Source organism: Somniosus microcephalus, unplaced genomic scaffold (assembly GCF_052327205.1).
Source record: "Somniosus microcephalus isolate GS21.2 unplaced genomic scaffold, FLI_Smic_1.0 unresolved_chr2, whole genome shotgun sequence".
NCBI lineage: Eukaryota > Metazoa > Chordata > Chondrichthyes > Squaliformes > Somniosidae > Somniosus > Somniosus microcephalus.
Window position 1 is genome coordinate 70,927,020 of NW_028225180.1, and position 14,706 is coordinate 70,941,725.

Here is a 14,706-nt window from a genome sequence, read left to right on the forward strand (position 1 = left end):
CCCATCTACTCAACCATCCCCACCACACCAGAGTGAGGTTTCTGTTTCTGAGTGGGTGAGAGTGTCGCTTTTGGTGATAAATATTGGGGTTTTGTAGAATTGGCCCAACCCCCTTGAGGAAATGGGGATGAAACTGCATGTTCACTTTACTTGGGATCCTTGCTACGCAATTGCCAGGGAGCAACAGGAGCAACTTGTATTTGTACAGCGCCTTTAACGTAGTAAACCATCCCACGGCGCTTCACAGAAGGGTAAAGAGACAAAAATTGACATCGCCAAAGAAGGAGATCTTGAGCTTGGTCAAAGAGGTCGGTTTTAAGGAAGCTCCTGAAGAAGCAGAGAGAGGCGGAGAGGTTTAGGGAGGGAATTCCAGAGCTTGGGGTCCAGGCAGCTGAAGGCACGGCCGCCAATGGTGGAGCGATGGAAATCGGGGGATGCGCAAGAGGCTGGATTTGGAGCAGCGCAGAGATCTCGGAGGGTTGTGAGGCTGGAGGAGGTTACAGAGATAGGGAGGGGCTGAGGGCCATGGAGGGATTTGAAAACAAGGATGAGAGTTTTAAGATAGGGGTGTTGTCGGACCGGGAGACAATATAGGTCAGCGAGCACAGTGAACGGGACTTGGGCTTTGAGCAGAGACTTTGATCTTTCTAGGTGAGGTTAAGAGAGTGCAAAGATCTGATCTGAACGGATGACGGCACAGGCTCGAGGGGCCGAATGACCTACTCCTATGTATCCGATTGGGCTAAAACGTTTTATTTTCTCCCCTCATTCAGGTGGGCTATGAAAATGCTGGCACGGTGGAATTTCTTATCGACAAACACGGCAAGTACTTTTTCATCGAGGTCAACTCCAGGCTTCAAGTGGAGCACACTGTTACTGAAGAAATTACTGAGTAAGTGGTTCATCGCTAATTAATGGTAATGGGGAAATCTGCAGGCATTTTAGGTAGCGTTAATGAGGTGATTGAATCGCCATGAGCCACTTGAGAAGATAGATTCTGTGATCACAGTGCAGCTACATGAACACAATCAGCTGCTACTTATTTCTCCTGGGACATTCCGACATGCTTTCATTTTTCACCTTGCTTGCGGTTTCTTTGTTGTGTTTCTTTAAGGACCGGATGCTTGCTAGCAGGCAAAACGGAGGCACGGCCACAGGAGCAGGATTTTCTTTCCTCTGTTTAGGTGCTAAACATTTAATTATATTCTGTGTATTTTTTCCCCAATCCTTCCATTGTTTCTAGCTCTGTAAATGAATGCAGCTGCACTACTCCACTGGCGATAAATGGAGCTGTCTGCTTGATCGCTCTGTGTGTTTTCCTTATTATGTGACTTATTAAGCAGCTTGTAAAAATTTGCAAATTAGCCCGCGCGCCGGGAAATGTGTTAATTTTTCATGACCGACGAATCGCTTGTCTTGAAAAGTTTGCCAACTTTGTTTGAGCGATGGTCTTGCCGTTTGTTTCATGAGGGGCTTCGTTATGTGGAGGGACTGGAGAAGCTGGGCTTGTTCTCCTTAGAGCAGAGAAGGTTAAGAGGAGATTTAATCGAGGCGTTCAAAATCAGGAGGGGTCTAGACAGAGTAAATAAGGAGAAACTGTTTCCAGTGGCAGGAGGGTCGGGAACCAGAGGACACAGATTGAAGATAATTGGCAAAAGAACCAGAGGGGGAGATGAGGAGAATTTACACAGTGGGTTGCTGTGATCTGGAACGCACTGCCTGAAAGGGCGGTGGAAGCAGATTCAATAGTAACTTTCAAAAGGGAATTGGATAAATACTTGAAGAGGAAAAAAATTGCAGGGCTACGGGGAAACAGCAGGGGGTAGTGGGACTATTTGGAGAGCTCTTTTTCGGCCAGCACAACACGATGGGCTGAATGGCCTCCTTCTGTGCTGCAAGATTCTGTGATTCTATCTTGTATTGTGCAAGATCAGATACTGGGGACAAGAAAGTGTAAATGACGTGAAGAACATAATTCTAATTGAGTAGATGCAGTAAAAAAAAGATAACTTTCCTTCAGTAATTAATGCAGTGAGCTACTGAGACATCCAGGCCAGGCAGGACCCAAGGCGATTCCTGATCTACACTGAGCTGAACTCCACTGCTATGCAGGCACAGGTGCGGGAATTGGCCTTCGTGTTCTTACGGCTAGGGAAGGGGGCAATTGGCCAGGGTTCCTCCTCCCACTGGTAGTCCAGTGATTCGACCCCCCACTTCCCCCCCCCCAGAAACTGTGCACGTGCAAACTTCATATGAAGGCAGAATCGGGCTGAACTGTGTTGGTTCTGCACCCCCTCCCTCCCCAAAATAAACTCAGTGTGCAATAAACTGAGTGAGATACCTGAACTCCGCCAGCATCTGTGAAGCAAGAGTCGCGCCGCAGCACAGGAGGGAGAGACAAGTGGTGAGAGGCGTTTCTGTGTTCATAGAAATGATACAGCACAGAAGGAGGCCCATTCGGCCCATCGTGCCTATGCCGGCTCTTTGAAAGAGCTCTCCAATTAGTCCCACTCCCCCCCTGCTCTTTCCCCATAGCCCTGCAATTTTTTCCTTGCAAGTCTTTATCTAATTCCCTTTTGAAAGTTACTAGTAGAAAGAAAAGAAAGACTTGCATTTATATAGCGCCTTTCACGACCACCAGACGTTCCAAAGTGCTTAATCTGCTTCCACCGCCCTTTCAGGCAGCGTATTCTTATCTGGTTCCAATCTTAGCTATCTAATTGTAGCCAGCGAATCACCTGCAATGGCTTCTTTCCCAGCTCCCACATCGTTACCTCTGGTGTCCCCCAAGGATCTATCCTTGGCCCCCTCCTGTTCCTCATCTACATGCTGCCCCTTGGCGACATCATCCGAAAACACAGCGTCAGTTTCCACACGTACGCTGACGACACCCAGCTCTACCTCACCACCACCTCTCTCGACCCCTCCATGGTCTCTAAATTGTCAGACTGCTTGTCCGACATCCAGTTCTGGATGAGCAGAAATTTTCTCCAATTAAATATTGGGAAGACCGAAGCCATTGTCTTCAGTCCCCGCCACAAACTCCGTTCCCTAGCCACTGACTCCACCCCTCTCCCTAACATCTGTCTGAGGCTGAATCAGACTGTTCGTAACCTTGGTGTCACATTTGACCCTGAAATGAGCTTCTGACCACATATCCGCGGCATAACTAAGACCGCCTATTTCCACCTCCGTGACATCGCCCTCTCGTCAGAAGGATTTAGGGAGGGAGTCTCGGAGAGTGGGGCCGACCTGAAACGTTAGCTCTGTTTCTCTCTCCACAGATGCTGCCTGACCTGCTGAGTGTTTCCAGCATTTTCTGTTTTTATTTCACACTTTCAAATAAATTGTGAGAGTCGGTCAAGGAGACGCAGGTTTAAACTAATAAAAGGCAGATTTAGACCGATATCGGGAAGATCTTCTTCATGCTGTTATACATCCAGTGCTGTTCTCTTTGAGTGTGACCTCCACATCAGCAGCAGCAGAACACTCAATTATTTCGGCCCCACTCTCTGAGACTCGCTCCCTAAACCCTTCTACTCACTGTCCCCCTTCAAAAATCTTTTACACTACCTTCGGTCACCTTTCCTAGCCTCTGTCCCATAGCTCAGTGTTCGTTCCTCTTATTCTATTTCTGTAAAGCGCTGTGGGCCATTTTTTAACGTTAGTTAATGCTATTATATAAATACAGGGGGGGGGGGGGCGAAATTGGCTGCCTTTGCGCCTCCAGGGGCGCTAATGCGGCGCAAATGGCTTTGTGACTGGGCGCGGCGCTGATATCCGGCGGGATTTTTACGGCGTTGCGCCCCGACCTCCTTCGCCCGGAGATTGTGACATCATCACCGAGCGCGTCGCCCCGGACCTGAAATTGACCAGCGCACCCTGCAGCAGCGCCGGGTAGAAACACCGACAGCTGCAGGAGGCGAGCGTCGGGCGGCCGACCGCTTCCGGGGGGGGTGGGGGGCGAGGGGCGATGATTAAAGGCCAGGCGGCCGAGGTAAGTGGGGAGAAAAACGTACCTTTCTTCCGGTTTTTTTCGCGTGTTTCTGCCCCCGATTGATCAGCCCGATGCTGGGCTGATGCCGCGGGATCGCGGCCGCCTTGGTGGTCCAGGTAGGTACTTTTTCCATTGCAGAGCCTGCAGCGATGGCCTTTCCCTTTAAGGGAGGGGAGGAGCCTTTGAACGGGGCGGCGCTGCATGGCCCAGTGGACAGCGCTGCTGAAGTCTCCGCCTTGATTTAGCGCTCCACTTCCTTCCTGGAGCGCAAACGGCAAATTTTTCAAAAGTCTGAAATCGTTAGCGCCTGGCGCTAACTTTTCAAATGTTTAAAAATTAGCGCCCCAAACGGGGCGATAGTGAATTTCTCCCCCAAGGTGTCTCATTTTGTCCTCTTAAGGTTGTTCTTCTTGCGAGGTTTCCTGTGGCTTTAATAAAACGTCTGTCATTAAGCTACTGTCCAACTCTATAACAGTATTGGGTAGGGAATGAGTCTCCCTTATTTTGTGCATAGAATCGGACCACACAAGAGGAGGCCATTGGGCCCATCGTGCCTGTGCCGGCTCTTTGAAAGAGCTCGCCAATTAGTCCCAGTCCCTCCTGCTCTTTCCCCACAGCCCAGCACACGTCTTGGCTCAGTTAGTAGAGCTGTCAGGTCAAAAGGTTGTGGGTTCAGAGCCCACTATGAACTCATACATAATCTGTCTGGCTCTCCAGTGCCGTGCTGAGGGAGTGCTGCACTGTCAGAGGTGCTGCTTTTCAGATGAAGCATTAAACCGAGGCTCCGTCTGCCCTCGCAGGTGGATGTAAACGAAGAGCAGGGGAGGTCTCCTGGTATCTCGGCCATCGTTCCTCACTCAACCAAGCAGATTAGCTGGTCATTCATTCATTTACTATTTGTGGGACCTTGGTATGTGCAAATTAGTGCCATGTTTGCCTACATAACTCGCATGCGCTGAAAAGAAAGAAAGACTTGCATTTATACAAACCCTTCACCACCTCAGGACATCCCAAAATGCTTTACAGCCAATGAAGCACTTTCTGAAGTGTAGTCGCGGTTGTAATGTAGGAAACACGGCAGCCAATTTGCGCACAGCAAGCTCCCACAAACAGCAATGCGATGATGACCAGATAATCTGTTTTAGTGATGTTGGTTGAGGGATAAATATTGGCCCCAGGACACCAGGGGAGAACTCCCCCTGCTCTTCTTCAAATAGTGGCCACGGGAACTTTTACGTCCACCTGAGAGGGCAGACGGGGCCTCAGTTTAACATCTCATCCAAAAGACGGCACCTCCGACAGTGCAGCGCTCATTCAGTACTGCCCTTCCGACAGTGCAGCGCTCCCTCAGTACTGCCCCTCCGACAGTGCGGCGCTCCCTCAGTACTGCCCCTCCGACAGTGCGGCGCTCCCTCAGTACTGCCCCTCCGACAGTGCGGCGCTCCCTCAGTACTGCCCCTCCGACAGTGCGCCGCTCACTCAGTACTGCCCCTCCGACAGTGCGCCGCTCACTCAGTACTGCCCCTCCGACAGTGCGGCGCTCCCTCAGTACTTCCCCTCCGATAGTGCCGCGCTCCCTCATTACTGCCCCTCCGACAGTGCCGCGCTCCCTCAGTATTGCCCCTCCGACAGCGCAGCGCTCCCTCAGTACTGCCTCTCTGACAGTGCAGAGCTCCCTCAGTACTGCCCTTCCGACAATGCAGTGCTCCCTCAGTACTGCCCCTCTGACAATACAGCGCTCCCTCAAGACTGCGCCTCCGACAGTGCAGCACTCATTCAGTACTGCCCTTCCGACAGTGCAGCGCTCCCTCAGTACTGCGCCTCCGACAGTGCAGCGCTCCCTCAGTACTGCCCCTCCGACAGTGCAGTGCTCCCTCAGTACTGCCCCTCCGACAGTGCAGTGCTCCCTCAGTACTGCCCCTCCGACAGTGCTGTGCTCCCTCAGTGCTGCACTGGGAGTGTCAGCCTAGATTTTTGTGCTCAGCCATTCTGAGGAAGATAAAAGGGTTAATCCTTGCTTGCTGGCCATCCCTGAGCATGAATAAAGGATTCACACATGCTGATAGGTACAATGTAGTGAGCTGCTAGCTAATACTCAGGAGTCTGGTTCTTCAGCTGAAGGTAAATTGGGTTTTTAAGAGATTTTGCGGCTCTTGAAGTGACGATTAGCATTGATGGAGAATTGAATGTTCTTCAGACAAAGTCAAAAGTTAAGCCCCCCTGCCTGGTGGGGGAATGACTCAAAGGGGAGCTGTTTCTTTGGCTTTTCACACTTCCATTCATGGTGTCTTCCTCCCCCCACGTCCCCAAAGGCAGCCTGGAAGGAATGGAAGTGTGGTGTGTTGTCACTGTGGGGCAGTGTGATGTTGGTCCTGCATCGGAAGGAGGAGGGCAGAGTTTGGCATCTGAATGAATTGGCTTATAGATCTTTTATCATGGGAGTGCTGTGAAGATAGGCTGCATTGTTAACGTTATCAGATACCTGGCTGCACAAGGATTCAGCCTCTTTCGTTTGGACAGCAGAAGAGCACTGATAAAAATGTCCCCTGGGAAATGCTGCTTAGTGGTTCCTGTGACAGCTAAAGGTCAACTATTTCTGTTTAATTGATTCACAATCCTCCTGTGAACCTGTGTGCGAATGGCCCGTCCTGCGTTTTGAAAACTGCTCTCCAGCTCCGTCTGTGGTGCTGGGTGTTCCGCGGCAGTGGTGACATGAGAGGGGGCAGAGTGCATTGCCGACAGAACTGTGATGTCGCTGGGGTGGTACTTCATCAGTAGGGTGAGGGCGTTCTCGACAAAATGGCAGCTGCTGGGCTGCCTCTGGTGTGTCGAATGAGGCCAGAGACACCGGTTATGGCCATCCCCCTTTATAACAAGTTAGAATTGTGAAATAATACAGCAGAGTATACTTCCCTTCTTACTTATACTTCTTGACCCAGGGACTGGTGAGAATGTGGAACTCGCTGCCACAGGGAGTGATTGAGGTGGATAGTGTAGTGGTGTGTGGCACTTGCACCGTGCTAAATAGGATAGATTCAGAACAGATCTAGCAGCTCAAAACTGGGCATCCATGAGGCACTGTGGGCCATCAGCAGCAGCAGAATTGTATTCCACCACAACCTGTAACCTCATGGCCCGGCATATCCCTCACTCTACCATTACCACCAAGCCAGGGGACCAACCATGGTTCAACAAGGAGTATAGAAGAGCATGCCAAGAGCAGCACCAGGCGTACCTAAAAATGAGGTGCCAACCTGGGAAAGCTGCAACACAGGACTACATGCATGCTAAAAAGCAGAAGCAGCATGCTATAGACAGGGCTAAGCGATCCCACAATCAACGGATCAGATCAAAGCTCAAAGCTATGGGCCCCGACAACATCCCGGCTATCGTGCTGAAGACTTGTGCTCCAGAACTAGCTGTGCCTCTAGCCAAGCTGTTCCAGTACAGCTACAACATTGGCATCTATCCGACAATGTGGAAAGCTGCCCAGGTATGTCCTCTCCACAAAAAGCAGGACAAATCCAACCCAGCCAATTACCGCCCCATAACTCTACTCTCAATCATCAGCAAAGTGATGGAAGGTGTCATCGACAGTGCTATCAAGCGGCACTTACTCACCAATAACCTGCTCACTGATGCCCAGTTTGGGTTCCGCCAAGACCATTCAGCTCCCGACCTCATTACAACCTTGGTCCAAACATGGACAAAGGAGCTGAATTCCAGAGGTGAGGTGAGAGTGACTGCCCTTGACATCAAGGCAGCATTTGACCGAGTGTGGCATCAAGGAGCCCTAGTAAAACTGAAGTCAATGGGAATCGGGGGGAAAACACTCCACTGGCTGGAGTCATACCTAGCACAAAGGAAGATGGTTGTGGTGGTTGAAGGTCAATCATCACAGCCCCAGGACATCGCTGCAGGAGTTCCTCAGGGCAGTGTCCTAGGCCCAACCATCTTCAGCTGCTTCATCAATGACATTCCCTCCAGCATAAGGTCAGAAGTGGGAACGTTCGCTGATGACTCAGTGTTCAGCGCCATTCACAACTCCTCAGATAATGCATCAGTCCATGTTTGCATGCAACAAGACCTGGACGACGTTCAGGCTTGGGCTGATAAGTGGCAGGTAACATTCGCGCCACAGAAGTGCCAGGCAATGACTATCTCCAACAAGCGAGAGTCTAACCACCTCCTCTTGACATTCAATGTCATTACCATCGCCGAATCCCCCACCATCAACATCCTGGGGGTCACCATTGATCAGAAACTTAACTGGACCAGCCACATAAATACTGTGGCTACAAGAGCAGGTGAGAGGCCGGGTATTCTGCGGCGAGTGTCTCACCTCCTGACTCCCCAAAGCCTTTCCACCATCTACAAGGCTCAAGTCAGGAGTGTGATGGAATACTCTCGACTTGCCTGGTTGAGTGCAGCTCCAACAACACTCAAGAAGCTCGACACCATCCAGGACAAAGCAGCCCGCTTGATTGGCACCCCATCCACCACCTTAAACATTCACTCCCTCCACCACCGGCGCACCGTGGCTTCAGTGTGTACCATCTACAAGATGCACTGCAGTAACTCACCAAGGCTTCTTTGGCAGCACCTCCCAAACCCGCGACCTCTTCCACCTAGAAGGACAAGGGCAGCAGGCGCATGAGAACACTACCACCTCCAAGTCACACACCATCCCGACTTAGAAGTATATCGCCGATCCTTCATCGTCGCTGGGTCAAAATCCTGGAACTCCCTACCTAACAGCACTGTGGGAGCACCTTCACCACACGAACTGCAGCGGTTCAAGAAGGCAGCTCACCATCACCTTCTCAAGGGCAACTAGGGATGGGCAATAAATGCTGGCCTTGCCAGCGATACCCAGATCCCATAAGCGAATTTAAAAAAAAGATGGATTTTGGGCGAGGCTAGATAAGCACAGGTGGGATAGGGTGAGATGAAGTAGGGTGGGAGGAGGATCGTGTCAGCTGTGGCCCAGTGGGTAGCACACTCGCCTCTGAGTCAGAAGGTTGTGGGTTGAAGTCCCACTCCAGGGACTTGAGCACATAAAGCTAGGCTGACACTCCAGTGCAGTACTGAGGGAGCGCCGTACTGTCGGAGGGGAAGTACTGAGGGAGTGCTGCACTGAGAGAGTGCCGTCTTTTGGATGAGACATTAATCTGAGGCCGTGTCTGCCCTCTCAGGTGGATGTAAAAGATCCCATGGCAGTATTTTGAAGAAGAAACCTAGAAGATAGGAGCAGGAGTAGGCCATTCGGCCCCTCGAGCCTGCTCCGCCATTCAATGAGATCATGGCTGATCATCCAAACTCAGTACCCTGTCCCTGCTTTCTCCCCATATTCCTTGATCCCTTTACCCTTAAGAAATATATCTAACTCCTCCTTGAATATATTTAATGAAGTGGCCTCAACTGCCTTCTGTGGTAGAGAATTCTACAGGTTCACCACTCTCTGGGTGAAGAAATTCCTCCTCATCTCTGTCCTAAATGGCTTACCCCTTATCCTTAGACTGTGACCCCTGGTTCTGGACTCCCCCGCCATCGGGAACATCCTTCCTGCATCTAGTCTGTCTAGTCCTGTTAGAATTTTATAAGTTTCAATGAGATCCCTGTAGTGTCCGCGTATAAATAACACACGGACTGCAGGAGAACGGTAATAACAGGTGTTTACTGAACAGAGGGTATGCTGGAACTAACTGTACAAATTACTACACGGTGTTATATACAGGTGTGGTCACTACTGGTACTGCAGTATACAGGGGCTGTAAAAGATAGTACGATAGCAAAATACTGCAGATGTTGGAAAGATGAAGGCAGCCCTGCCTTCGATCTAGTTCCTTTTCTCTCCAGTTTTGAAGAAGGGTCAAACCCGAAACGTCAACTCAAATTTCTCTCCACGGATGCTGCCTGACTTGCTGAGTTTTTCCAGCATTTTCTGTTGTTATTTCTGTAAAAGATAGTTCCTCTCTTAAAGGTACATACATTACAATTCCTCCCCTTTTAGATAAACAGTACATAACATTCATTTAACAATTAAATAATAACTAATTACAATTACAATTTTCTTTGTACGATATACATCAGCTGAAAGTAATCATTTATAAATTCAGTCTTTGAGGAGGCTTCCTGATCCTGTCTGGATAGCACCTTTCTCGAGTATCCTGTTCTTGCAGCGGAGTCGATTCTGGCTCATTGTCATTGGTTGGTTCGTCAGCTTCCAATACCACTGATTCTGAGGTAGACGCAATCTGTATATCGGGTTCATCACCAGGTGCGTATGATCGTGGCATGGGTTTGACTTGTTCCTGTGACTCTAGAATCTGGTCAGCATGGCGTCTCACGATGCTCTCTCCAACGTCCACTGTGTACATTAGTGGTCCCTGCCGTGTGCATATCGTTCCTGGCTGCCATTTTTCTGTTCGGTAGTCGCGGGCCAAGACTGGTTGCCCTATCTTGAAGCTCCTGGTTGGCTTCTCATTGATGTGCTGGAATTGCTTATTCTCAACATCTCGCCTTATGTTTGGTTTGAGCAAATCCAGGCGACATCTTAACCTTCGGTTAAAGAACATCATGGCTGGAGCTTGGTTGGTGACTGCATGTGTCGCATTCCGGTAAGCAAACAAGAAATTATCCACCTTGTGTTGCACTGGTATGTTGTCGTTATACATCGCCTTTATTGCTTTTTTAAAGGTTTGAACAAACCTCTCAGCCAATCCATTTGTGGCTGGATGATATGGGGCGGATGTGTAATGCTTTACCCCATTATTCCTCAAAAACCTCCGGAAATCCTCGGACACAAACTGTGGTCCATTGTCGGAACAAATCTGTTCTGGCAAGCCATTCCTGGCGAAGATGGTCCGTAGGACTGCAGTAGTTTTCTCCATGGAGGACATTTTGATGACCTCTGGCCATTTCGAATGTGCATCCACGGCGATTAAAAACATTGAGTCCATAAATGGACCAGCAAAATCAATGTGTACCCGTTGCCATGGAGATGAGGGCCACTCCCATGGGTGTAGCGGGGCCTGTGGTGGAGCGCTTTGGACTTTCTGGCATCCTGTGCAGCTCTTGGTCATTTCCTCGATTTCTTTATCGATTCCCGGCCACCACACAAACGCCCTGGCTAGGCTCTTCATTTTTACCCCTCCCAGATGACCCTCATGAAGCTCATTGAGCACTCTTTCTCTCAACTTGGGTGGAATTACCACTCAGGATCCACACATCAAGGTCCCCCGGCACACTGACAGCTGTTCTCTCCTTGGCGAGAATGCTGGCAACAGTGAGTCGCCATGTGCTGGCCATCCCTTTACCGTCAAATCATAGACCAGAGAGAGTGTCGGGTCATTTCGGGTTTCCTTCTCTATACTTGAGTTAGTAACAGGTAGACATTCGACTATGGTCAAATGGAATATCTCGACATGGTCCACTGCAGGTGCTTCCTCCACTGTAGGCAGCGGCAGGCGCGACAGCGCATCAGCGTTCCCATGCTGTTTCGTGCCCTTATACTCTATTTCGTATTGATGTGCCCCTAGAAAAAGGAACCATCTTTGCAGCCGTTGCGCCGTCATCACCGGAACGCCCTTCTTTGGGTTAAAAATGGAGACAAGAGGCTGGTGATCAGTCAGTAAGGTGAATTTCTGCCCGTGCAGATAGTGATTGAACTTCTTCACCCCCCCACTCCAGGCTGAGGGCCTCCCTGTCAATCTGGGCGTAGTTACGCTCGGCTGAGGTTAACGAGCGTGACGCAAAGGCTATTGGCCTCTCTGAACCATCAAGGAATTTGTGCGACAGCACTGCTCCAATGCCGTAGGGAGACGCATCACATGCCAACCGAATCGGTAGTGTTGGATTGCAGTGGGCCAATACCTCTTTTGAAGTGATTAGGCATTTACATTTCTGAAAGGCACGCTTACACTCCTCACTCCATTTCCATGCTACTCCAGTTTGCAGCAGGGCGTTCAGTGGGTGCAGAATTGTAGACAAATTTGACAAGAACTTATGGTAGTAGTTCACCAACCCGAGGAACGACCTCAGTTACGACACATTTTCCGGTGCTGGAGCCTTGACTACTGCCTCAATCTTGTCTGGGGACTTATGTAACCCCTCTTCATCAATCACGTGGCCACAATACGAGATTTGTTTCCTGAAAAACTCGCATTTGGGGCGGTTGGCTCGTAGCCCATATTCTTGTAATCTAGTGAGCACCTGCTCCAGGTTGGCAAGGTGTTCGCTGTCATTTTCGCCCGTAACCAGGATGTCATCCAAATAACACTGGGTCCCCAGGATCCCTTGCAGGACTTGTTCCATCGCTCTCTGCCAAATAGCCGGAGCTGATGCTACCCCGAATACCAGTCGGTTGTACTGGTAAAGACCTTTGTGAGTGTTTATCGTGAGGTATTTTCTAGATGCTTCTTCTACCTCCATTTGTAGATACGCTTGGGCCGGATCAATCTTCGTAAAGCGTTTCCCTCCAGATAGTGAGGCGAAAATATCTTCTATCCGCAGAAGTGGATATTGTACTGTGTGAAGGACTGGGTTCACAGTTACCTTAAAGTCCCCACAGATGCGAACCTTCTTCGGCTCCCCAGGCGTGCTGCTCAATGATTTCTTCATTACAGGAACGATGGGTGTGGCCCACTCGCTCCAGTCCACCTTGGACAGCACACCCGAACGCTCCAGACTCTCCAGCTCTGCTTCGACGGCTGGGCGGATCGCATACGGTACCGGTCTGGCCTTAAAAAATTTTGGGTTTGCGTTATCTTCAATTTTTATCGTTGCCGTTACGCCTTTTAGAGTTCCAAGTCCTTGCTGGAACACCTCTTTCGCGTCAGTTAGAATTTTTGACAGTCGTCCAGGTGTGATGTCGTCATCCTTTTTGTCAGCCACAGTTAGCGCCTGAATGGAATGCCAATCCAATTGTATTTTTTGGATCCATTCACGTCCCAATAATGGTGGTCCTCCATCTTGTAGTATATATAGATACAGTTTCTGTGTTTCCTTGCCGTTGTATTTAACGGGCACCCTTATTTTTCCTCTGGGTAGACTTTTTGCCCCGTATATGTTTTCAAGACAATGGACGTGTCCTTTAAGGGTATGTGTAAGAATAGCCGCTCGTAGTCTCGTCGATTCATGACTGTTAGGGCTGATCCTGTGTCCAATTCCATCTTTACTTGGGACCCTGCTATCATGAGGGTGACCCAAATGGTTCGGTGATCCTCCTTTGTGATCACGTTGTGTAACTTTAGACAACTTAGTCTCCTGCTCCCGGAGTCATTATCACTCTTCTGATCTTCTGAACTACTGTCCGTCATCTTTTGTACTTTCTTGTACTTTTCCTTAGTAGTTCTTTTAGTGTTGGTTTTCTTTCCCGACCTGCAGACTTGTGCTATGTGTCCCACTTTTCCACATTGCCTGCATACTTTGTCCTTAAACCAGCAATCCTTCTGGTCATGGGTTGTTCTGCCGTAGCGATAGCACTTTTCTGCTCCATATGCCATTTCATTGGTGCTATATTGTTGCGGTTTCTGTTGTATTTCCGCAGCTCCCCGTGCTGCTGCTTCATAGGATACTGCAACGCTGAAAGCCTTTTCTAGCGTAAGGTCCTTTTCCGAAAGTAGTCGTTTCTGGGTTCCTTCACTCTGGAGCCCGCAGACAAACTTATCCCTTAAGGTATCTGCCAGTCCTGCTCCGAACTGGCAATGTTTCGATAACTTGCGTAGTTCCGTAAGATAGTCAGCATTACTTTCGTCTTTGCGCTGGTTTCTTTTATGGAACTTGAATCTTTCTGCTATCAGCAGCGGTGTAGGGTTTAGATGTTCCTGTAAGATATTGACAATCTCTTCAAAGCTTTTCTCCATTGGTTTAGCTGGGGTAATTAAATTCCGCAATAGGCCGTACGTTCTCGCGCCCATCAAATTCAATAATACCGATGCCTTCTTTTCATCGGCCACCTCATTTGCCTTGCAGTACACTTCAATTCTTTCCACATACGTGGTCCAGTCTTCTATTTCGTTGTCAAAAGCAGTGATGCTGCCACTCTTCGGCATCTTGGGTGGTTTAAAATGGCGCCTCCTGCGCTTTTCCTTCTTCCCCAATGGATTAAAATGGCGCCTCCCGCGCTTTTCCTTCTTCCCCCGCTGCTGCCAATGCTGCTCCTAGCGTTCTAAATAGTAATGGCGGCGCCTTGCGGCTTTCTGCGCGTCTCTCTTTTGTTAATTAATTTTCTTAGTTTTATTCTTCTTCGACGCTGTCCACTGCGCGTCTCTTTTCCTTCCCCCTTTTTTATTTTCTTTAACGCTGCCCGGCTCTTGAGCACCGGCCGCGCCCTGTGCGCTCCACCCTCTCTCTCTCTTTTTCTTCCCGACGACGCTGCTCGGCCCCCTTGCAGAGCCGCTTGATCGAGCTCTAACCCGCCGCAGTCCGGGAAGGGTCAGCGCACTACCTGCTACCAGCCCGATTTGCTGGAACACCTTGACTGGAGAACCAAGCCCAGCTCTCCACAGCCTCCCCTGCGATTCTCTGAACTCCGATGGATCACTGGGCGGTTGCCCGCGGTCAACGCCCATTGCCCTGGCTTTGACCTCCAAGAAGCTTCTTTTCAGGGATGGATCCCCGTGAGGTGATGCAGTACTGCAGGTGAGTTCGAACCTGCTCGTCGCCACTGTAGTGTCCGCGTATAAATAACACACAGACTGCAGGAG

At 49.8% G+C, this 14,706-nt stretch overlaps 1 protein-coding gene across 1 annotated transcript in view; it reads left to right on the top strand.

Moving 5' to 3' along the window:
* Positions 1-758: 758 nt before the first annotated feature.
* The window catches only part of LOC147092802 (pyruvate carboxylase, mitochondrial-like), a gene marked incomplete at its 5' end in the record, with an annotated part of 1,160,114 nt that continues 1,146,166 nt past the window's right edge, over positions 759-14,706 (top strand). The window contains one exon of the mRNA XM_085976052.1: positions 759-892. Within this exon, the coding sequence (XP_085832178.1) occupies positions 759-892 (134 nt within the window). The remainder of the gene's footprint in view (positions 893-14,706) is intronic.